At 34.6% G+C, this 25,213-nt stretch overlaps 1 protein-coding gene across 1 annotated transcript; it reads left to right on the forward strand.

Moving 5' to 3' along the window:
- The first annotated feature begins 21,449 nt into the window (after positions 1–21,449).
- LOC141660488 (uncharacterized) lies at positions 21,450–25,201 on the forward strand. The gene is made up of 4 exons (XM_074467477.1): positions 21,450–21,959; positions 24,228–24,386; positions 24,487–24,595; positions 24,792–25,201. The coding sequence occupies exons 1-4, from the start codon at positions 21,684–21,686 to the stop codon at positions 24,980–24,982; spliced, it is 735 nt and encodes a 244-aa protein (XP_074323578.1). The 5' UTR covers positions 21,450–21,683; the 3' UTR covers positions 24,983–25,201.
- The last annotated feature ends 12 nt before the right edge of the window (positions 25,202–25,213 follow it).

Here is a 25,213-nt window from a genome sequence, read left to right on the forward strand (position 1 = left end):
GTTTGTTCCTCACCACTCCCACTCAATATTTGTAAGTCACATGTCATAGCCTATTTGTATATTCGAGGATTCAACTCAACTCAAATAAGAATGTAATAAGTAAATAGTGGAACTACCGTCAGAGAGATCTCGCAAAGTAATATCTGTCAAAGGATTCAGAGACAATGTTCATCTACAGACTTGAGGAGTTAATTCACTGGAAGAAGTTCAAGAAGTTGATCATGCCTCAGTGATATAAATCAAGATCGTGGATTTAATCAAGTGACAGAGATCTCGTCAGGGTATCAATAAATTACAAGGATTTAATCTGAAGAAAATCAAAGTGTCAAAGTCAAGACATGAAGAAACGTCACGGAAGTTAGTCACTCATGAACCAGACAGTACATCGAGTGTCAACGTTGAAGTGATGGAATTGATTCATAATTTTCAGTGATTTTCAGAAGATTTGCAGAAGAATGGTTGCTGCTCAAGACTAGAATTTATTCTCTATTAATTAATTAAGTCATCTAATTTAATTAAGAAAATAAATTATATCTACGAAGAATAATTTATTTATTAATTGAATTAATTGATTAATTAATTCTGAATTAATTCTAGGAATTTTAGGAATTTTCAGAAGCTTAATTGGATTAAATTCAAGCATTAAATCAGCAAGACAATTGAAAATGAACTAGCATGACAATCAGGATTGTCATACCGATTGTCATGCTAGGCCATTTTCCATTGTCATACCGAAAGTTACTCTAGGAGGATAATTGTCTTGCTAGTTCATTCTGATTGTCATGCTAGTTCATTCTGATTGTCATGCTAGTTCATTCTGATTGTCATGCTAGTTCATTCTGATTGTCATGCTAGTTCATTCAGATTGTCTTGCTAGTTCATTCAATTGTCCTACCGAAAGTCTTGCCAGCTATAGGATTGTCATGCCAATTCAATTCTATTGGTTTGTTGATTAAAAAGAAGCAGAAGACCTTCTTTCAATTATCTATCATTCAAACAGAAGAACAAAGAACAAGAAAAGCAGCCGCCTTGAAATATTACATTTTTCATCTGTTTAATTCAAGATCAATTTCTAGATTGTAAAGTTAAATCCAATCAACTAGAAATCTTTATCTTGTTCTTGTGTAACAATCTAGCGGATCAAAATCCCTAGAACTTAATCTCAAATTGCGTTTAGCATTTGAATCTTTTTATTACAAAAATAGAAAAAGTTCATGTCGAATTTATTCTAGATTTGTGATAATTAATTTGAGATTAATTCCTTGTAATCGATACAGTTGTTGTAACACCTTTCAAGTTTAATAATATTTTTATTTAACTTGAATTTTGTTTCACATTTTTTTATTCTGCATTTAATTCGATTATTCGGTACTGTTTGTATTCAACCCCCCCTTCTACAAACACATTGGGACCCAACAATTGGTATCAGAGCCTTCTGATTAACGAACAAATCAAGATCCTAGACTTTTGTGATTTTTCAACTCCTTGAATTTTTATTTATTCAAAAATTCATAATGACTTCACATAAAGTTGGAACCGTTAAAATTCCACAATTTGATAAAGAGAATTATATCATGTGGAAGAAGAAGATGCTATTATTTTTACAAGTTGCAAATCCCAAATATTCAAACTTGTTAAAGAAGGGTATAAAAACTCCGATGGTTATTGAACCGGAGGTAATAATAGATGGTGTGGTGACTACTGAAGCTAGAACCTATCCAAAAGAGCCTGAAGATTTTACTCCTGCTGAGAAGGAAGAAGCCTCCTTGGATGCCAGCCTTCAATTAATATTAATTGATTCCCTTGATCCCTTGATGAACAGACATGTGATGAACTGTAAAAATTCCAAACACATGTGGGAAACTATTGAGGTGATTAATGAAGGCACAGAGGAAGTTAGGGAGAACAAGTTGGAAATCCTAACCTCTGAATATGAACATTTCAAATCAAATCCAGGAGAAGGAATTACTGAAGTGTTTGAGAGGTACAATGCGTTGATCAACAACCTGAACATCAATGGAAAGTATTATTCAATCAGGGAGGTCAACAAAAAAGTTCCTTTTAACACTGCCAGCTCATCTTGAACATAGAATCACTGCCATTAGAGAAGCTAGAGATCTGAGTGAGATTTCTTTGGACAGGCTCTATGGAGTGTTAAAAACCTATGAGTTGGAGCAGATTCAACAGAAGGAAGTCTACGGGAAGGATAGAATGGTCAGCACATCTACTGCACTTGTAGCTGAAGGTCAACAACAACAACAATCTCAACAGTTAGAAAGAATGGTACAGTTTTCCAAGGGTGAGGAAAATGAGTTAGTAGCAGAATATGATCCTCCTACTACAAATCAATCAAGTGATGATTTTTATTCCTTGGAAGAGCTGGAGCAATTGGAAGATGAATCAATGGCCCAAATTGTCAAGAGATTCTCCCATGTCAGATTCAGGAGGAATCCCAAGCTTAAGTACAAGTCCAACTACAACAAATTCCAGAAAGGTGGATCTTCATCCTCTAACACCAGCAGTGGTGGGTACAAAACAGGGATGGTTGATCGAAGCACCATTAGATGCTATAACTGCAATGAGTTGGGACACTTTGCCACAGAATGTAGGAAGCCAAAGCAAGTAAGAAAGAACTCTGAAAGGGCTTATCTGGCAAAGGGAAGAAGCTGGGATGATACTGACAGTGAAGATGAAGATGAAGGAAATCTTGCTCTTATGGCTATTGATGGAAAAGCTTCATCGTCAAGAATAGAGGTAAAACTTTCTGATGCTGAAATGGTTTATCATCTAAGAGGTAACTTAGATTGTGCACGTCGTGATAATGAACTGTTAAGTTTACAGATCACAGACCTTGAGAAAGAGGTCAATGAATTAAGACTTGTGCACATTAATCAAGACAAATTAAAAGAACAGGTATCTTTTCTAGAGAATAGAGTTGACTGTTATAGAAAACTCGAAACTATTCTCAAAGACAAGATCACCGGTCTTGAGACTAAGGTTAGAGCCTACTTCAATTCTTGTTCGAAGGCTAAAGAGTTCTACAGTAAGCAAGCTGTTAATCAAACATCTGGAATAGGTTATGATTACAATGCTGCTATTGGAGAATTAGGCATAAACTCCCCTCCTCATGTCTGTGCTAAAGGGAGGGAAGTACCACATGTGCTTAAGGGTGTTGATGAACCCCTCTATAAAGCATCAATTGCTGAACCATTTGATGCGACCTCTTCTGTTATTCAAGAAGAAATACGTGCTGAGGATCATGCTTATGAGAAGATTGTTTCCAAGTCAAGTGAGTCGAAAGTTCCAGTCAAAGTTGTGAAAGCAACTGAGACTAACTCAGACACACATGAGTTGGATAACAATAATGCCATGTCTACCATGCATAAATTACCTGCTGTTAATCACTCTCATAAAGCATGTAGTGTTACTAATTGTATGTCTTGTGCTTTTAATATGATGTATGCTTATTTTAATGGTAAGCATGTGTCTAATGATAAGAGTACTACTCGTCAGCATGTGAATAACAAGAAGCATGATAGGTCTAAGACTGCTAGTCCTTCTAAGGCTAGAAAGGAGACATTTGTGCCTAAGCTTAAACAGAAATTTGTTAAGGCTGTTTACAAGGTCAAATGTTCAGTCATTGAGGATGTTGAGATCGTTAAAATTAAAAATGTTGTTTTGCCTGACAAAGGACAATTCTACAAGTATGCCGGGCCCAACCAAGTTTGGGTTCCGAAGAAGGTCTAATCCATTTGTAGTGCAGGGCATTAAACAAGTATAACCGGTAGTGTGGATTCTTGACAGTGGATCATCAAGACATATGACCGGAGATAGAGCCCTGCTATCAAATGTGGTTGAGAAAGCTGGCCCCATGGTTACCTTTGGAGATAACAGCAAAGGTTTATCTGAGGGATATGGCTGTTTGCAAGCTGGGAATGTTATCATTGTAATTTTGTATATTGTGCTAGGTTATTATCAGGAAGCAGTATCTAACATATAGCACCAGTGACGAGACTTGAGAATATTACGACATATCAGGCACCTGCTGCACATTACACTTGGAATTGGACTCTAGTAAGATGTGTACAAGTGTACTCCTGGTTGGTAAGTCAAAAGAGGAAGTCAATGCACCACAGTTCATGGACTTTGCAGCTGCAGATCTATTGGACTATGCAATTTCTTCTTCACAATCTCACTTCAGGTTGGTATGAACTAGTATACTGCTCAAGCAATCGTCATAGTAATGCAACATAACAATTAGTATCTAAAGTACTTGACAAGTATCAGTCAATGATATGTTGTTAACATTATGTTGCAGATATTTATAAGCTTTTGACATGAATGAGAATTACTTAGACTTTACCCTAAGTGATCAATGTTTTATCAAAAACTCATTCATATTGAAAAACAAAATTAAACTTCTTTCTACATTAGTGATTTCTTATTTCATGTAAAATCTTTTGAAATCACTATTGTAAATCATTTTCTCTCTATTACCATATGTTCTATGATACAGGTTCAGTCTCCATTGACTTTCTTTCATTGACAGTCAAGAGGTTGAAAACCCACAACGTCTATCCCAGACTGTAAAGACAAACACAAAAATAGAACCAACCAACACTCTCTTACCACTAAATGCAATATGAATGAGCGTGAGGGAGATCGTGCCTTAGTGCACCACATAAGGAAGGTTCTGTAGTCAACCCAGTAGCTCTGTCTCCTACATAGATGAGTAGTATTTAAACCGAGACAACTGCTAACCCCCATACATCTTCTCAAAAAGATGTAATGGTTGAAAAGGCACAAAATCAGTTACTAGATTCATTCTCTCAACAGGGTGCATCTATTGAATTTTGCCTGTCGGCCAAGGTATCCGATGTAGTGTCACCACTTCAAACATAATCAATTCTTGATGCACAAGGAGAGGTTACACACACAAAGGATGAGTTGACGGAAACAAGAGTTTCGACCATTTTAAGGTCAGATTCGATTGTTCAAGGTTCGTTAGTGGACCAATTGCCTTTACAGGTGTTAGGAGAGGATACTGATCCAAAAGCCATATGTCAGTGGTCAGTGTCTACCTCCCCAGGCTTAAATCCCCTGGATGTATCTGCGGATAGTGGATCTGACATAGGTGCAGATCGGCAACTTGTTGACAATGATTCAGATATTACCTGATAAGTCACAAGGAAATGTCTTCACAGACATTAGAAGGGAACTTTGATCTTTATGCTAAATTCGTTGGATCATTGTTTACCTTCCCAGAATTCAAATCTGGAACCCTAAAAGGGAAACTAGCAACTTGTAGATTATGACTCAGATTTATCTGACGAGTTTAACAAGGATGGGGATTTGTGAACTCCCATTGCACCACCTGTGACCTCCTTTAAGGATGGCTAAGGTGATTTTCCTTGCAGGTACAGCTGGATTATGGAGCTATGAGAGAAGAGTGATACACTTGTGAGAATGAGTGTAAACACGAGTGGAGAGAAGAGTGAAACACATGTGAGGTACACTAAACAGAATCACACACTCACAGTGAGGAAGAAAGAGAAACTACTTGTTATTTCTTTTCCAACCAAGTGAAATATGAGAACTCCTTCAGACGACGACATACATTCCTTCTTTAAGGGGGAGATAAAAGCTTAAGTAATAGTTTGGAGGATTCCTCAACTAAGGGGGAGAAATAGCAGGGAGGAAGAAAAAGATCCTAAAAATGTACACTACACACCATTGTTGTTTGTAACTACGGATCCTATTGTACGGGAGAGGTGGTAAACACAAGGTGATTTCCTAGTAAGGGAAGAAGCTGTTAGGGTAGTACCATTGGTTTTTATCTGCGGATCCTATTGTACGGGAGAGGTGGTAAAACGAAGGTGATCTTCTTTAATCAGTTGATTCTCATAGGGGGAGAAGCAAGAGATATGGGCTTCTCAACAGGAAATGTGGTTGTACAAATGAAGATGGAACTACTTGAAGATATGTTCAGTCTAGAGGAACATCTACTTGGAATCTGGAAAATGTTAAATCTCATCCAAAACTTTTCTACTATTTACTTTGCATGTATGTTTATATCTTTTTCTTATTTGTTAGTTGAGTTATCCTCTAGGTATTTGTGTGTTATTGTCTAACAAACAAATAGGGGGAGATTGTAAGTCACATGTCATAGCCTATTTGTATATTCGAGGATTCAACTCAACTCAAATAAGAATGTAATAAGTAAATAGTGGAACTACCGTCAGAGAGATCTCGCAAAGTAATATCTGTCAAAGGATTCAGAGACAATGTTCATCTACAGACTTGAGGAGTTAATTCACTGGAAGAAGTTCAAGAAGTTGATCATGCCTCAGTGATATAAATCAAGATCGTGGATTTAATCAAGTGACAGAGATCTCGTCAGGGTATCAATAAATTACAAGGATTTAATCTGAAGAAAATCAAAGTGTCAAAGTCAAGACATGAAGAAACGTCACGGAAGTTAGTCACTCATGAACCAGACAGTACATCGAGTGTCAACGTTGAAGTGATGGAATTGATTCATAATTTTCAGTGATTTTCAGAAGATTTGCAGAAGAATGGTTGCTGCTCAAGACTAGAATTAATTCTCTATTAATTAATTAAGTCATCTAATTTAATTAAGAAAATAAATTATATCTGCGAAGAATAATTTATTTATTAATTGAATTAATTGATTAATTAATTCTGAATTAATTCTAGGAATTTTAGGAATTTTCAGAAGCTTAATTGGATTAAATTCAAGCATTAAATCAGCAAGACAATTGAAAATGAACTAGCATGACAATCAGGATTGTCATACCGATTGTCATGCTAGGCCATTTTCCATTGTCATACCGAAAGTTACTCTAGGAGGATAATTGTCTTGCTAGTTCATTCTGATTGTCATGCTAGTTCATTCTGATTGTCATGCTAGTTCATTCTGATTGTCATGCTAGTTCATTCTGATTGTCATGCTAGTTCATTCAGATTGTCTTGCTAGTTCATTCAATTGTCCTACCGAAAGTCTTGCCAGCTATAGGATTGTCATGCCAATTCAATTCTATTGGTTTGTTGATTAAAAAGAAGCAGAAGACCTTCTTTCAATTATCTATCATTCAAACAGAAGAACAAAGAACAAGAAAAGCAGCCGCCTTGAAATATTACATTTTTCATCTGTTTAATTCAAGATCAATTTCTAGATTGTAAAGTTAAATCCAATCAACTAGAAATCTTTATCTTGTTCTTGTGTAACAATCTAGCGGATCAAAATCCCTAGAACTTAATCTCAAATTGCGTTTAGCATTTGAATCTTTTTATTACAAAAATAGAAAAAGTTCATGTCGAATTTATTCTAGATTTGTGATAATTAATTTGAGATTAATTCCTTGTAATCGATACAGTTGTTGTAACACCTTTCAAGTTTAATAATATTTTTATTTAACTTGAATTTTGTTTCATATTTTTTTATTCCGCATTTAATTCGATTATTCGGTACTGTTTGTATTCAACCCCCCCTTCTACAAATACATTGGGACCCAACAATATTGTAAGGGTTACCTCCTTTCTCTTCTTTTTACTCACTTCAACCTTTTGAGAGGATGAAGTGGTTGGTTTCCTAGCTACTGGTGGTTTTGAAGAAGTAGGCTCAACTTGGGAAGGTTCTTGTGGGTGTGCCTGTGTTTGTACTTCCACGGGCTTAGGAACCATTGTTGCACTAGTTTGAACTACATTAGGCCTCATGCCAGGCATATGATAAGGGTAGGTCTTAAATCTTTTAATCATGAAAGGTGTTAACTTAAGACCTACTAGTACCTTATTCTTAGTAATAAGTGATCTAGATAAGATTTTGGACACTTGCTTACAGTTGCCTATTAATGATCTATTTACACCATCAAGCATATGTATGTCATTTACTTTATGATTTAAGTAGACATAATGAATCTTGGAAGGAAAATTTCTTTACCTCTTGAAGTGAATGACATGATGAGCTTAATGCTCAGTTCCTCCAGAATGTAGTGTCCTACATTAATCTGTTTATTGTAAGACATTCAGTAGACCAGCTTCTAAACAACACTAGAAATGTTGTCAAATCCTGATTTCCTGCAAGTGAAGGCTCTTATCACATAGTCAAATAGAAAGGACCACTCCCTCCTCATATTTTACTTGTTCAAGCTGGCCAAATTGATCTTCTCAGAGTAGTTAATAAAATCCAAGAAATCATACAGCTCCTCCTGAGTTGGAATCTCCATTAGCTTGTCAGTTGGAATGTTCAAGGCCATGTTCATGTCAGCTTCAGTTATCTCAACCTGTTGTCCTTTGATTTGACAGTTAACCACTAGACTAGAGGATTGGTCTTCATGCACAACTGTCCGAGATACAGTTGTGTTCCAGAAATCACCCAAAACATCCATATAGAGAACTGGATTAGCTGTGAGAGCTCCAACAAAATAGGTCTCAGACAAGAACTTGACAAAGGTCTTGAAAGTTTTAGGAGCTAGATTTGCATCTAAGAATGCAAGGAAGTTGGTCTCCTTTGGGATGAAGGGTACAATATTGTTAGCTGCCATTGTTGAGAATGTGTAGATTGATGGTTAGAAGAAATTAGAGAGAAAGAATTTGAAACGAGAGAGAAATCGGTTTGAAATTGAAAAAGCTAGGTCACTTAGAGTTCTCGAAGGCGTAAGTATATGTATGTCGATATGTCTGAGTATTTATAGTAAAAGCAAATGACTTATCGAGGACTCAAAAATAGACGTTTGGAGTATACTTATCGAGAAGTCATTTTGAAAAGAAATTACATATCGAGAAGTCATTTTAATTAAGTCTTTTAGAGAACTAAAATTAACTTATCGAGATGTCAAGTGAATACTCAGTTTGTCCTAAAATGGACTGAATTATTTCTAATTTTTATTTGAATAAATCCAAATAAATATAGAATGAATTTATCAAGAGCAATTTACCAAAATAATTTATTGAATTTTAAATTATTTTAGTTCTGAGTTATTTAAGTCTAAATGTACCTGTAGAGAACTCTGTGAATTAACACTTATAGAAAACTCTACAATGACTTATCGATAAGTCATAATAGAGCTTATCGAGAAGTCCCTCGAGAAGTCAGAAAATTGACTTGTCGAGAACTCACTCGAGAAGTCTTAAAATGACTTGTCGATAAGTCAATTAGACTTATCGAGTTCTCTATATGCTCTTGATTATTTTGATTCTGCCTTATGTTTATTTTAAAAATTGAAGATGTAAATCAACATTTTGACAGTTTTCTTAGAATTGAAAAATTCCAAGCTAAATTTTTATTTTTGAAAAATAAATATTCAGAGATTTCTGAAATATTTATAATTCATATTTTAGTTAATTTCCAATTAAATCAAATTAATTTTGATTTACTTGAAATTAATCTGCTGCAACACATTAGTTGAGTTCTTGCCTTCGGATGAAGAATTTAACATTCCAATTTCACCTACAAGTCTAGTGAAAGTTGCTTCATCCAAAGGTTTAGTAAAAATGTCAGCTAATTATTTTTCTGTTGGAATAAAAATAAGCTCAATGGTACCATTTGCAGCATATTCTCTAATAAAATGGTACCTTACATCAATGTGCTTTGTTCTAGAATGATTAACTGGATTAACCACAATAGATATAGCACTAGTATTGTCACGCGTAATTGGAATTTTGTGTAATACTAGGCCATAGTCCATTAGCTGATTTCTAATCCAAAGCACTTGAGCACAACAACTTCCAGCAGCTATCTATTCAGCCTCAGCTGTGAAAGTTGACACAGATTGTTATTTTTTGCTATACCAGGATACAAGTCTTTGTCCAAGAAACTGACAGTTTCCATTAATACTCTTCCTGTCAACCCTGCATCCAGCAAAATCTGCATCTGTGTAACCAACAGCTTCAAAACCAGTTCCCTTAGGATACCATAATCCCAAGTTTGGAGTCCCTTTCAAGTATCTAAAAATCCTCTTAACAGACATCAAATGAGATTCTTTTGGATTGGCCTGAAATCTTGCACACAGACATGTTGCAAATATGATGTTTGATCTACTTGTAGTTAAGTAAAGCAATGATCCAATCATTCCTCTATAGCTTGAAATGTCTACACTCTTATCCTTTTTATCTTCATCCAACTTTGTAGCTGTAGACATAGGTGTAGATGCAGGTGAATAATCAAATATACCAATTTTTTTCAATAAATCCTTGACATACTTAGTTTGGCTGATAAAGATTCCATCACTTCTTTGACTAACTTGAAGTCCAAGAAAATAACTTAGTTCCCCCATCATACTCATTTCATATTCACTCTTCATAAACTTAGAGAATATTTGACAAAGCTTCTCATTAGTAGAACCAAAGATGATATCATCCACATAAATCTGAATTAAGATCATATCACCATCATGCAGCTTGTAGAAGAGTGTCTTGTCTATTGTTCCTCTAGTGAATCCATGTTTAAGTAGAAAATCTGACAGTTTGAGCAACTTGTATACAAAATTTGGAAATTCTGGATCTTCAAAGCCAAGTGGCTATTGCACATAAACCTCTTCTTCCAACTCACCATTTAGGAAGGCACTTTTGACATCCATTTAATATACTTTGAAATTTGAATGTGCAGCAAATGCAAGAAAAATCCTTATTGCTTCAAGTCTTGTAACTGGAACAAAAGTTTCATCATAGTCAATTCCTTCCTCTTGTGAGTAGCCTTTTGCAACAACCTTGCATTGTTCCTGGTGACAATTCCATTTTCATCCATCTTGTTCCTGTACACCTATATTATTCCAATAATGCTTCTGTTCTTTGGTGCAGGAACCAATTTCCATACTTTGTTTCTCTTAAACTGATTTAGCTCTTCTTGCATAACAGATATCCAATCAGAATTAAATAGAGCTTCTTCAGTTTTTTTGGCTCAATTTATGACAAAAAACATGCATGTAGACATTCATTTGCAGTTGCACTTCTAGTCCTTACTCCAGGATTTGGATCACCAATAATTACTTCTCTAGTATGACTTCTATCCCACTTTCAGGTGTGAGTTTGTTGACTAGAATTTTCTGTATTTTCTTCACCATTGGCATGACTTGCAAAACCTTCTTCTCTTTTTCCTCTGAGTATGTGCTATCAAATTCAGGTTCATGAGATGAGCTTCCATCCTCATGGTTCACTTGTTTAGTTGACTCTTCATTTATTCTGTGATTTTGTTAGTCGCTAAACACGCGCTAATAATTCACGCAAGTATACACGATCGTAAGTAATATAGAATTATTTCTAGTTCATTCCTGGTTTAGGTTAACTTTGTGATTTATGTAATTATGTAACAATGATATGGCTATTATTCAATGCTAAGACGAATAACAATTTGGGTTTTGATTATACTACGATTAACTATTGAGAATTATACTAGAGAACATTAACTAAGAGATTAAAGAAAGTTTAATAATATATGACACAAACATAGGATTCTAACTTCATTAAATACTTCATTCAATAGCCTTATTGTTCTTAACCTTATCATGTAATGGCGATGACACTAATCAGATAACACGAAACTGCTAAACGCCAACTTTCATTGCTCGAATAACATACTACCAGACATCCACAAAAGAGATAGAAGATGAATATACACCAATTATATTGAGACCCTATATGTCTATAGAATTTGACAACAAAATGGCTTAATGCACAAGTTATCTATCGTGATTACATAGGGCAAGTAAGATGGTTAAAATTACCTACGAATCATGCATAACAATAACACATGAACCTATGCTAGCATGGCAAGTTCTAAATCCTTAAATTCACTGTCGCTTCATTAAAGATTAACACACTAGCTTATAAGTTCGCGACGCTCATAAGATGAATAAGCACAACCAATACTAGGTTATCATACAATCACCACACACTAAGGGATCGAAATAATTTAACTAAAGAAATCCATAAATAAATCCGCTAGAACCCCACGATAACGATTAGCCCATAATCGGACTCATCATCAACGCGGGTTACGATGAAAGCATGGTATAATAAACGTAGTCTACTGAATAAATAATAAACCAAGTACGAAATAAGAGTATAGGTTCACGAATAAGAAAACTAGCATCCAAAGTTATAACTTAGAACAAAGAATCACAAGTATAAAACTAGATCTTCTTTGCCTTTGTCGGATTGTGCTATACGGTCTTCTTACGCCTTCTCCTTAGCTCTGATACGTCTCCTTATGAAAAATGACCTTTATTTATGTATATATAGCATCCCATGCATAGTAGAAGTCCATCCAAACAAAAGTCCACAAGAATCAGGATTTTAATTCCTGTCCTGGCGCGGCCGCGCGCTTTACCAGCGCAGGCGCGCTGTGTTTCTGCTCCTCGGGCGCGCACGCGCTATGACAGTGTGGGTGCGCCGGTCTTCTGGAAAAAACTTCTTTTACTTCTTTTCTTGCTGCAATGAGTTGGTCTTCACGAGCCTTTATTCTTTAGATACCATCCTAACACCATATTAGCATCAAATCAATGCTAGTTCACCTGAATTCCGGATAAATGCCCGAAATGAAAAAATAATAGAAAATACATTAAAACACCAATAACTTGAGTACAAAAACATCAATTCAAAGCTTAATAGAGAGTTATAAAGTGTCATAAATGCCACTCAACAGATTTGCAGTGACTTCAGCTTCATCATCAGAATCACTATCAATGTTGAGGTTTTTAAATTTTAGGGCTTCAACTTCATTTTCATCAAGGCATTCCAAGTTTGGGCACTTATCATCATCAAAAGTGACATCTGTGCTTTCCATAATTTTCTTTTGTTCAGTCACATAGACTTTATATGCAGTTCTCTCCAATGAATATCCCAGAAAAATTGTCTCAAAAAACTTTAGAGTCAAATTTTCCCAAATATTCAGAGTTATCCTTTAACACATAGCACTTGCTTTCAAACACATGAAGATGCTTCATAGTAGGCTTTCTCTTAGATAAGATTGAGTAGGGTAATTTGCCAACATTCTTGTTAAAGAGATACCTGTTTTGAGTATAACATGCAGTATTCACAGCTTCTTCCCCAAAACTAGTTGGCAACTTTGCATCTTGCAACATTGTTCTAGCAACTTCTACCAATGTTCTATTTTTCCTCACAACTACTCCATTTTGTTGAGGTTTTCTAGCTGCTAAGAATTCTTGAACAATGCCTTTATTTTTGTAGAATTCAGTTAAGGTTGCATTCCTGAATTATGTTCTATTGTCACTCCTCAATCTTTTCACACAGTTTTGATATTCAGCCTGTTTCTCAATCTTCTTGATGTGTTCAATTATGATGTGTAGAGTTTTATCTTTAAAGTGCATAAATTCTACCCATGTGTATTTTGAGTAGTCATCCACCATCACAAGTGCATATCTTTTTCTTGAAATTGACTGAACATTGACTGGTTTAAATAAGTCCATGTGAATAAGTTGCAAAGGTGCACTTATAGAATTCACAGTTTAACATTTGTGACTTGATCTTTTCATTTTTCCTTTTTGACAAGCATCACAAACTTCATCTTGAGCAAATTCCAGATTAGGCATGTCTCTCACCAACTCTTTTTTAACTAGAGTGTTGATTGCTTTAAAATTTAAATGAGACAACTTCTTATGCCATAATTTACTTTTCTCTACAGATGCCTTGGTGTAGAAGAGACAAATCCCATCCTCATTTTCTGAGTCCAAGTCTGCAACAAATAGGCTTCATTTTCTTGCTCCTTTCAGAGCAACTTCACCAGTTTTCTTGCTGATAAAAGCGCATTCTTCTTTGTTGAATAAAACTTTGAAACCTTTGTCTACAAATTGGCTGACACAGAGAAGATTCACTTCAAGGCCAGCTACCAGTGCTACATCTTTACTGACAACATTTCCAGAAATCAGTTTTCCATATCCCATAGTGAAACCTTTGCTGTTGTCTCCAAAAATTACAAATGGGCCAGCCTTCTCCTCAAACTGTGATAGCAAGGCCATACCACCTGTCATATGTCTTGAGCATCCAATATCTATGATCCATATGAATTTCTTCTTTTTTCCATGCACACAATGAGTTTAAGTGTGTTTAGCAACCCAAGCAGTGTTGGGCACTTTATTCTTGTTAACAGAGTGGGTAAAATCAGAATAAGTTGTTTCAGATAAGATAAAATTCATTGATTGTTATGCATTTTCCCTTTTTACTGTAAGCCTAATTTTTACTTCTTTGAGGTCTACTCTCAGCTTGTGGCAACTTTTCATTACTTTCAAGTTGCAAGGGATGCAATCAAACTTGTCACGGGATGAGTAGGGATCATTTGCACTTGCTTCATTGTACTTACATGCTCCTTCTACTGACTTGCTAACAACCTTTTACAAATGTGAGTTAGATGATTCACAGAGCCATATTTTTGACATTGTTTCCTTGGAGCATCTGCAACATAAGCAAAATTGTTGCTCTTGTTTATCCCCATCATTCCATTTTTATTCTTCTTTCTCTTTCTTGCATCTTCAGTTTTCATCTTCTTGACATGTGTCTTGAACTCTTTGTTGGCCATGGGCTTCTGTTCACTTTTGGAAGATGGAGTTGTTTCTGTATTTTTCTTCTCATTGTCCTCATCATCAATTTTTTGCTTTATGATCAACTCTTCTTCACTGAAATCTACTTCACATGCTTTGAACATAGGTGAAGTAACCTTTTTCAACATAGCTGGAACATCTTCATTTTCCGTTGATTTTCTTTTGCCACCTGTATCTTTCTTCTTATTGTTCAAAACATCATAATCAAGACCAATGGCTATATTAGCACATGACTTGTTCTTCTCATGGTACTGTCCAACCAACTCAGATGCATTTATAAAATATTTTAACTTAACTTCATTCTTTTCAATCTTCTCTCTTAACACAGCTTCAATCTCATTGGCACACTTCAACTTAATTTTCAAATATTCATTTTCTTGCTTGACTGACTCAAGCTCCACAAGCAGTAGATCCATATTTTGCTTCTCACTCTCAAGCTTCTCATTAGCTTTGGTTAATCTGCTAACTTCTTTAGTAGCTGCTACTAAGCTTGTGTATATGAAACATCTCCACACTCATCTTTTCCACAGTCTCCTTATATTGACTAGTATTTAAATCATTGGTGGTTAGAGTTGGTACCTTTGATTTTGAAGTGGATGTTTCTCCATGCTCAAAAGCCATTAGAGCATAATTTCCAACTTCTTCATCCTCGTCATCAACATCAGTATCATCCCAACTCTTTTCTTCTATAATATAAGCTTTTCCAGACTGCTTCTTCAAGAGAGCTTCATACTTTGCTTCCAGTTCAAGATATGCCTTGTCTTTCTTCAGCTGCTTTGGCTTTCTGCATTCAGTAGCAAAGTGACCCAACTCATCACAGTTGAAGCACCTTATCTTTGATCTGTCCACATATCCTATTTTGTAGCCACCTTTGCGACCTGAATTGTACTGAGTCTTTGGTTTCCAATTGTTACTGTTGGAAGACCGTCCCTTGCTCTTGAAGAACCTTGGCTTCTTGACTCTTATATTGAAAAATTTCCTTGCCAAGTAAGCCATGGATTGGTCCATTTCATCAAGCTCATCCAAGGTGTAATATTCATCTTCCTCTAGCTCCAATATGACTTACTTCTGAGGTCCTTTGTTCTTTTGTTCCATAGCTTGAACAACTGAAACTTGATCATCTTGCTCATCTTCACTTTCTTATCTGTCATTTACAATTAAAGCACTTGAACCATCAACAACATGTCCATGATGTGCTTTCAATGACTTTCTTTACAACATCTCAAGTTCATAAGTTTTCAAGATTCCATACAGAACTTCCAAGGTCATTCTGCTCAAATCTCTTCCTTCTCTTATGGATGATATCTTTTGTTCAAGATGGTCAGGAAGAGCTAGCAGAAAATTTAGGTTAATCTCCTCAGATTCATAATATTTATCATGAAGCTGCAAGTCATTTATCATTTTGTTGAACCTTTCAAAAACTTCAGTAATTCCTTCTTTTGGTTTAGTCATAAACCCTTCATACTGAGAAACTAGAATCCTCCTTTGGTATGACCTAACCTCCTCTGTTCCTTCACATAATATCTCTATTTTCTCCCAGATTTGTTTGGCTGTGTCACAGTTGACAATGTTGTTGTACATTACATTGTCAAGTGACTCTATCAAAATCAACTAGAAGCCACTATCTAGAGAGACTTTTTCCTTTTCAGGGTCAGTGTATTCTGAAGGATCTTTAGGAGCATAATGTGTTGGAATGACCATGTCTCCATCTTTAGATTCCTCAACTCTTACCATAGGAGTGAAGGGCCCATTCTTGAGGATCTGAATATATAATCTATTGGTCATCCTTATGAACAACATCATTTTTTTCCATAATGTGTAGCTAGATCTGTCAAAGCTAGGGATTTTAATACTGCTCAGTTTCTGCGTATTCATTCTTCCAAGATCTTTAATCTGTTTCCTTTCAGATTTTGCTCTGATACCACTTGTTGGGTAATGAATACAACACAGAGAGGTGAATGTGTTTTCAAGATTTTAATATCTTTTTGAACTTTTAATAATGGTGAACAAAGTAGTCTAAGTTGTAGAGATAATGTGTTTTAACAGAATAATTAAAACATGCATATGAACACAATTATCTTTCAAAACTCACTTAATTTTATATTAAAATCAAGCTAGTGTTTGCTATAAATTTCTGGGTTCTTAGTATGTTAAGAACTCAGCTTCTCTTTTGAGAGTTTCAAGAATTTTCAGATCTATTTGTTACAACTTAAAACAAGCATCCAGTGTTTACTTTATAGAACAGTAAACACTGGTTTTTATACAGCATGCAATAACATGTACTAAACCCTATTTTTGGATAATCAAATCTTTCTATTTCTAGCTCAGTATATCTTTACCAATCTTGCCTGCCCGTGGCTTTACTTTGCTAGTTAATCTTGGCCTTTGATCTTGTACTCTTCAAGCTGCTTTTGTAGACTTTTCAAATCAGTTATTGATTTGTTTGTTGATTAATAATCTTGGATATTAAACTGATCTGCATTTTGTACTTGAACTTTTATAACGAGATCTCCAGTTGGTCATGTAGAGAACTCGACTTTTTGATAAGTATAATGACTTATCGAGATCTCTAATAACTCTATAGTTGTTTGACTTATTGAGGTCTCTGAGTTCTCTATAGGAGAATTTGGCTTATCGAGATCTTTCATTTTCATATCATCACTTTGGCTTATCGAGGTCTCTGAGTTCTCTAGTGGCAAATTGACTTATCGATATCTCAGAGATCTCTAGTGATATTTTGACTTATCGATATCTCAGATATCTCTAGTGATATTTTGGCTTGTCGATATCTCAGAATTCTCTAGTGAAAAATTGCTTGTCGATATCTCCATTCTTCAAGTCCTCAATTTGGCTTGTCGATATCTCTGAGTTCTCTAGTAGCTTTTCTTGACCATTCCGGAGTTCTCAAATGACTTCTCTATAACATAAAATTTATGACTTGTAGATATCTTGACTTAGAATGTATTTCCCAAAACAGAATTATTAAACTCCAAGCTTCTTTACACTTTCTCTCAGGCATGATCTTCATGATCTTCTTCCAGAGTTTATTCTTAGGTTTGAAACTGTTTATAGAAAAATACTCCAGTCTAATCTATTTCACATTTTTACAGACTTAAGTGTTATAATACAAAATAAAAATTTAGATTACCATACAACTTACTTGGGGTTGTCAATTTGACTTTAGTCTTGTTATTGTACAGGCATGTCTTGCACAACACGCTCCATTCTTGTGTTTTATTAGTGTCATCCTTGGAGCAATGGGTTATTCCCTCGTTGGCCTGTAGAGTGGATTTGAACATTTTGCCTACTTTAGCTTGCTACTCTTTGTATGCGTGCTTTGGTTGTAATCCTGATGATGATGGTTGCGAGTGTTGTGCCTGATAATCTCATGGGAATCATTACTGGTGATGGGCTTCAAGGAATTATGATGTTGAATGCGGGATTTTTCAAATTACCAAATGATCTCCCCAAGCCTTTATGGAAATATCCAATGTACTACATCTCATTCCACAAATATGCATTTAGGGAATTTTACATTTACATACTAGACTAGAAGATAGTAATTCCACCTTCTATTTTATCATAGTAAATTGGTTTGATTTGCTTATTTGTTGAATTGACAATTTTTTGGTTTGGTTATTTTTTGGCATCTCTATTTTTAAATTGTGCATGAATAAAATGGGTAATCAGACATCAGTGCAACCGTTGCTAAAACAAATTCATTTAACATCATTTATTTCAATTAAAAATGATGTTAATTTAATACTATAACATTTATTATACAATTCAAAAACTGATATATATCTAGGTTTAATGAATCAGTTCTAGTGGTACATTTACATCAGTTTATCAATAAAACCCAATGTTAAATACCACAATAAACAAATGTTTAAGAATACACAACTGATGTTAAAGAGTACTTTATACAACGTTTGATAACTAGGAAATGATGTTACTTATTCTTATAAATATCGGTTCTTAGACTATAGAAATCAGTTCCTACAATGAAACCGATGTTAAAGGTATTATTAACATCAGTTTTACTCGAAAACCGATGTTAAAGATATAATTAACATCTGTTTACTGGGCAATGGCAAAATTGTTATTTATCTGGCATATATTTAAATTGATAATAATATCATATTATAACAACATAGAAATGATAGATGGGTATTAAAATTTAACATCAAGAAATAGATATCGGTTTCTTTTAAAAAAAACGATATTATATGTCCTCTTTCACATCAGTTTAAAAATGATATCGGTCTTTAACATCACCAAAGAAGACACCAGTTTCCATTTTTTATAGACATCAGTTTTTAACTGATGTCTAAAACTGATGTCTATTGACGTTTTTCTTGTAGTGAAACATCAACCTAACCATAATGACTTAACATCAACCTAAAAAAATAATACATCAAACACTCTCATTGGAGTCACTTTTTTGAACAATATCAGGTGTAACAGAGGTGAGTGCGGCACTCATCATCACAGCAAAAAGCGTAAAATCGCAACCACCATGAAACCTTGTTTTGTCTTCAAATTACTCTTCTCTGCTTCATGCTTTGCATATATTTTGTCAATCTTGCGCCTGTACGAATGAATTGTGTTTGCATAACAGGTTTCCAACTCCTCAATAGCAGCTACAACTCAATCTCCAAGTGGTGGATCAATCCACTTCAAAAACCCACACGATTCAAATCCACATTTTCGAAACCTCCGACCTGCATTCTCCCCCCACCAACGCGTTTTAACGATACTCATTTTTTCAAAATCGCACATAAGGTCTAGTAAGTCTTATTCATCAGCCATTGTACAACTTTATGTAGGCTGATTAGAGCTTTTGCCTTAATAAAAAGGAAAGAGGCAAAAGGGTGGGAAAAAGAAGAAAGAAAAGGAGGGAAAAAGAGTGGGAAAAGGAGGAAAAAAGAAGAATAAATGTTGATGTATAGGGCATTTCCGAACTTTCCTCTTCAAGCAGACGGACGTTAGCATCAAACTAACGGCAACACACATTCTACACAGCTTCTGTTAGTCTGGCCACACATTCTGCAATTTCTGGAGTTCTGCCACATAATCTACATAAATGGGATAGCTTAGATACACACTCTGTACTTTACTCATTAAAATAAGTTAAATTCATAAATTTTAGTATGTAGGCCATCTCCAAGAGTGGCCTATTGACCTAAATTTGGATCAATTTCAGTCCAAACCTACCCAACAGTGGCCTATTGCCCGGTCCAAATTTTGGCCAGTGAATAGTGCCGACCTAAATTTAGGCCGACACTATTCACCGGTCTAAATCTTTTATTAATAAAATATTTTTTTCTTTTTATATATTCGTTAGTTTGTTGATTGAATGTTATATATATACTAAGTAGTTTTTAATTATATTTATTAATTATCACTTATATATAATAGTTATTTAACAAAAATATATTAAACACCATGAATTGTTTTAATTCAAATTAATAATACATTAAATATAAAATAAAGATTACACTTGATAAAAATTAATTGCCAATACAACTTATACAAAAGTATAATTTAAAGTTAAACATTGGTTTAATCAAATAAATTATTTCTTGATCCTCCAAGATAATTATAATATTGAAAAGATGTTAAACGTGCATTTGGAGTACTAAAATCACGTTTTGTCAATTGTCAATTGTCCTAGGGCCAACATGGTTTTGGAAAACAATGTATTACAAGATATAATGACGACGTGCATTATTATGCCTAATATGATAATTGAAGATGAACGTGATTTGAGTGCTCCAATTCAAGAGCAGCTCGAAATTCCAGATCCAGAAGTTGAGACGGTTGAATATGATGAAAATGCTGGATTTCAACAATTTCTTAGATGATATCGAAAAACAAAAAATAAAGAAACTCATATTACTCTTCGAAATGCATTAATTGAGAATTTGTGAAAAAAATATATTAATTCAGAGTGGTTTAATATTTGTTATTTTTGTTTTAGTTAAATTAAATGTAATATTAATTTTTTCTTTATTTTTCTTGTTTAAGTGTAATGTTTTTCTAATTTAATAAATTTATTAAGTTTGAAATTAATATGATCTTATTCATTTTGTGTTCAATTGAATTAATAGGTATTTGAATTGGTAACAACATATTAAAATAATAATATATTAATAGTTGAAAGAATGAAATATTGATATATAAATTTGGACCAAAATTTAGACCGAACTGTTGGAATAAAGAGATATCTCGGTCCAGATTTAGGCCAAGATTTAGGCCAAGAACCTTGGCACTCTTGGAGTGCCCTTAGGATGGGCACACTTTCTCTAATATTATTAATTATCTCTTTGTATTATTTACCGTCTACGTAGACCTGGAAAAAATGGGTCTGAATCCGAAGAATCGAACCGAAATTCATGGAACCGAGATCCAATTCGAGATCTGTATCATATAATGCACTAATTATCCAAAAATTAAATTAAATCGATCCGAAAATTACCCGAACCGAAAATTTAACCGAAAATGATCTGAAATACTAGATCTAATTATAAATTGGAACCTAACAAAACCGAATCATATATTACCTGAATCGAATATGATCCGAAATAAGGAAAAACCATACTTAAAAGTATTTTATTTTTGTGATAATATAATTATTTAATCATAATATTTTGTAAAGTAAATTATATTATATTAAAAGTACTACATTTAATAAAAAATTATTTTTAAAGTCTCAAAAAATGAAAATATAGATAAATGATCTGAAAATATCCGAATCTAATTTTGTTCAATTTTTATCCGAATTTCATCCATTTTATATCTGAACCGAATCATATTCGATCCAATCCGAATAGACTCCTCTGATATCATAATCCGAAAGTGGAAGCCATCCGAAACCAATCCAGATTTGTTAGGTCTACTGCTACCCAACCCTCCTTCCATTTTCCGATTGGCCGATCTCGTACCAGGGCATAGTCATAGAATATACCTCAATCAGGACACATCAATCATACCTAACATAACACATGTACACACAAATTCACATGCTCACTCTTACATACTCAACATTATAAAAACAGTCACTGTCCTCCTCCACTTAACACACAAACAACAAACAAACGCACAACAATGTCTTCATCTGAACAAAACATTGTCGTGATGCGCCACGGCGATCGCCGCGACTACTTGGATCCATCATGGGCTGCAACTGCAGGAGATAGAAAATGGGACCCTCCTCTAGCTGAACCGGGTCTCACTCGCGCTTTCTTGACCGGTCAGAAGCTACGTGATGATCTCGGCTTTCCGATCCACCGAGTTTTTGTATCACCTTTTTATCGGTGTTTGCAAACTGCTGCTCAAGCTATTGCTGGTCTTACCGATCAAAATGATGCTTCTAATCTCAGGGTACATGCTTCTCCGTAAATTAATACTCGATAAATTAATTTATTTTTTCGGTACGCAATATTGACACAGTAATATATCTTTTCGGTCCATATAATAAAAGTATACCTAATTTATGCACACCCCACATTTATATATCGCTTTTAGTAGAATTTAGACCAAATTATTTTTATATACAGAATAGTTTAGAGTTGAAATGCAAACTAGGTTAAAAAGTACACAAGGGTGGTAGTTTGGTCTTAATTTGTGCACTTATCATCGCCCTATTTTTTTTATAATATAAAAATGGGGTGTTGACCCCAAATATCACTTTTTGGGGTGTAATGGCCCTCAATGTCATTTTAAAAAATTTGGTCCCAAATGTCACTTCAAAACGAAGTCTCGGGGTCTGTTTTTATTTTTTTTATGTTTGAATATACAAAACGTGGTTTCGTCTTACGTTTTTCAATTTTTTTTGTCTTACGTTTTTCAATTTTTTTTTGTCTTCTTATGCTAAACGTGATTTGGTAAACCGTTTTCAGCAAAACACACTTCCAATTCACCTTTTTCTATAAAAAAAAGCAACTCGGCTTGCGTTTTTGAACCAAAAAAAAACAAAACGGGAGACACATCTCCGTTTTTGTTTTATATGAAAAACAGTATCCGAATCTCCGTTTTGGAGTGATATTTGGGGCCATCTTTTTGAAAAGTGACATTCAGGGCCATTATACCCCAAATAGTGACATTTGGGGCCTTTTTAAAGTCGATAAATAATTTGTAGAGGATTTACTATATGTGTTTGTTTTTTTGTATATACGTTATGTGTTTTTTTTAACATAAGTGTTTGTTAAAATTATCTTTATGGGTGTACTAGTTAAATCTTTTGATTTATGTTTGATATGTTGTGTACATTTTTATTATATGTTAATGCTCGAGTAAGAAATATAAATTGTGTTTGTTATTTTGCTACTGTATATAAGTTTCACCAGTCTTCCTCATCAAACTAGTCCTCTGACCTCAAGCCAGAACCTCGGGAAATTAAAGTAGGCTTAGGTGTTTTTTGTGTCCTTAAATATAGCAGTGTACTTTTGAGTTTTGAAGTCGACAAAATTAAAAAAAATAGTTGATTAAGATTCATTATATTTGTTGATTTTCGTTTATATGTTATGTGATTTTAACTTAAATGTTTGGCGAATTGTCTATATGGTGATGCAGGTTGATGATTTGATGTATGGTTGATCAGCTGTACATTTTTTATTGTATCTTGTTAGTGTCTGACTAAGGGGAAAAAACTAAGTTGTTATTATGTCATTAAAGTTTCACTAGTTTGAATATATGTTTCTCTTAGAACTGTGCCGCTCTTTGGGTTCAGTGGAGAATACAGAGGATATAGGGATTCAAATCTAGGATCTTGGTTTTTTCGTTTGAGTTTTAATCCGCGATAGTATTAATTGAGTTGATCTTCCTGGTGAATGTGTTCAGAAATTTCTCAAAAAGGATTAGATATCTTCAAATGTAGGGACAAGCATACCTGTTCAGAACCAAGTCAAGGAAAGGAAATAGTTGCTAAATAAGCTTAGAATATATATTCGCATTGGATTTTGAGATTTAGAATTTGGTTAGGTACTTCTCCTGACCATAAGACCCTTTCTTTGGACCTATCCTGCTCAGCTTAGGTGGAAGGCGAGAAAGGCCTCCTGTCTTTTCCTATTTACCGGGATAGACTAGCAGCTTATGCTAAAACTCAGAAATTTGTTTTAGCAACTTTCTTTTCCTTGTTTCACTAATTTAAATGACATTATGTACGAGCTTTACGGAGAGGAAATACAATGTTTGAGCAGATGAACTAACAAATTCTTTTAGTATATTCTTATTCTCTTGCTTTTAAGCCCTTCAGCCGTTGATATGTTCTTCAATTTTGTAGAGCTGTATAATCTTAAGTGCGGACTTGAAGCCAACTTACAAATTATCAGATGAAGTGATATTTTCACTGGAAATATTTTCTAAGAGTATAATTATCATTGGCGCAATTATCTATTTTTGTTAGTCTTGTTAAAATGCTTATAAAAATTACACTTTGAATTCACTTGGGCATTTTGACTTGCACTGCTACAGGTAAAATTCTGATAAAAATTATGTAGATAAATGTACATCAGTGCTATTTTCTGACTGCTGTCAAGAAGTAAAGATACTCTCCAATATATTTGTTTCTCAGTTAAAGTCTAAATGAGATGTACAATCTGATAGACTATATTTTATGCCTCACTGCTTACACAACATATATGTATGCAGGTCTCTGTTGAGTATGGTTTGTGTGAGATGCTGAACACTGAAGCCATAAAGCCGGAAATGGCTCCCAAGGACGGAAAATTTGTCTTTGATATATCAGACTGTGAAGCTGTCTTACCCGCTGGAATGTTGGATCACACTGTTGAGAAATTGTATCAAACGGTAAAACAGTAAAGCTTTTTCAAAATTTTCCATTATAAACCTTGAACAAAAGCTGCAAACTATCTGTGTATCTGACTGGCTTTTAATTGCAAAAACATAGTTGCCACAATGGGAGGAGACTGTGGCAGGTGCCAATGATCGATATGTGCAGGTTTTTAAGGCCCTAGCAGATAAATATCCTTCTGAAAACTTGTTGCTTGTTACTCATGGTAGGCTTAATGTTCGGTTTTACTTTTTTTGGGTTTAATTTTGATCACAAAAGACTTAGAGCTTCAAGCTATCTCGCTGTGCTACAAGATTTTCTCAATGATTGATGCTCAATAATTATCATATTATGTGCTGTAGTTTAAGGATAGGGATTTGGGACTAACATTTTTAATTCTCTTCTCCATTACTGATATGTAGGGGCAGGAGTTGCTGTTTCAGTCTCTGCATTCGTGAAAAATACTACTGTTCATGAAGTTGAATATTGTGCATTCTCCCATTTGAAAAGAACTGTCTCTTTAGGCAAAGACAATGCATTTACTGCCGGAAACTTTGAGGCGTTTCTACCAGAAGGTGAAACCGGGATCCACTACTCCAAAGCTAGCTCCTGAAATAACCATATTTAATACTATAGCTGCATATCAGTTATTATATATCTTGGAAGATGCCATCATCCAAATTGCACTGGCTCCATGCCACGTTATGAACACATTATTGAAACATTGTGACTGTGATTCTGTTTCGACATATGCCATTGATTAGTAAATGCTAAGTTCTTCAGAATAAAATTTTATGTTTCTTACATGTATAATGAAATAGCATTTCCAGACCTGCTCTGCGCT

Source organism: Apium graveolens, chromosome 1, assembly GCF_009905375.1.
Source record: "Apium graveolens cultivar Ventura chromosome 1, ASM990537v1, whole genome shotgun sequence".
In the NCBI taxonomy this organism is placed as follows: domain Eukaryota; kingdom Viridiplantae; phylum Streptophyta; class Magnoliopsida; order Apiales; family Apiaceae; genus Apium; species Apium graveolens.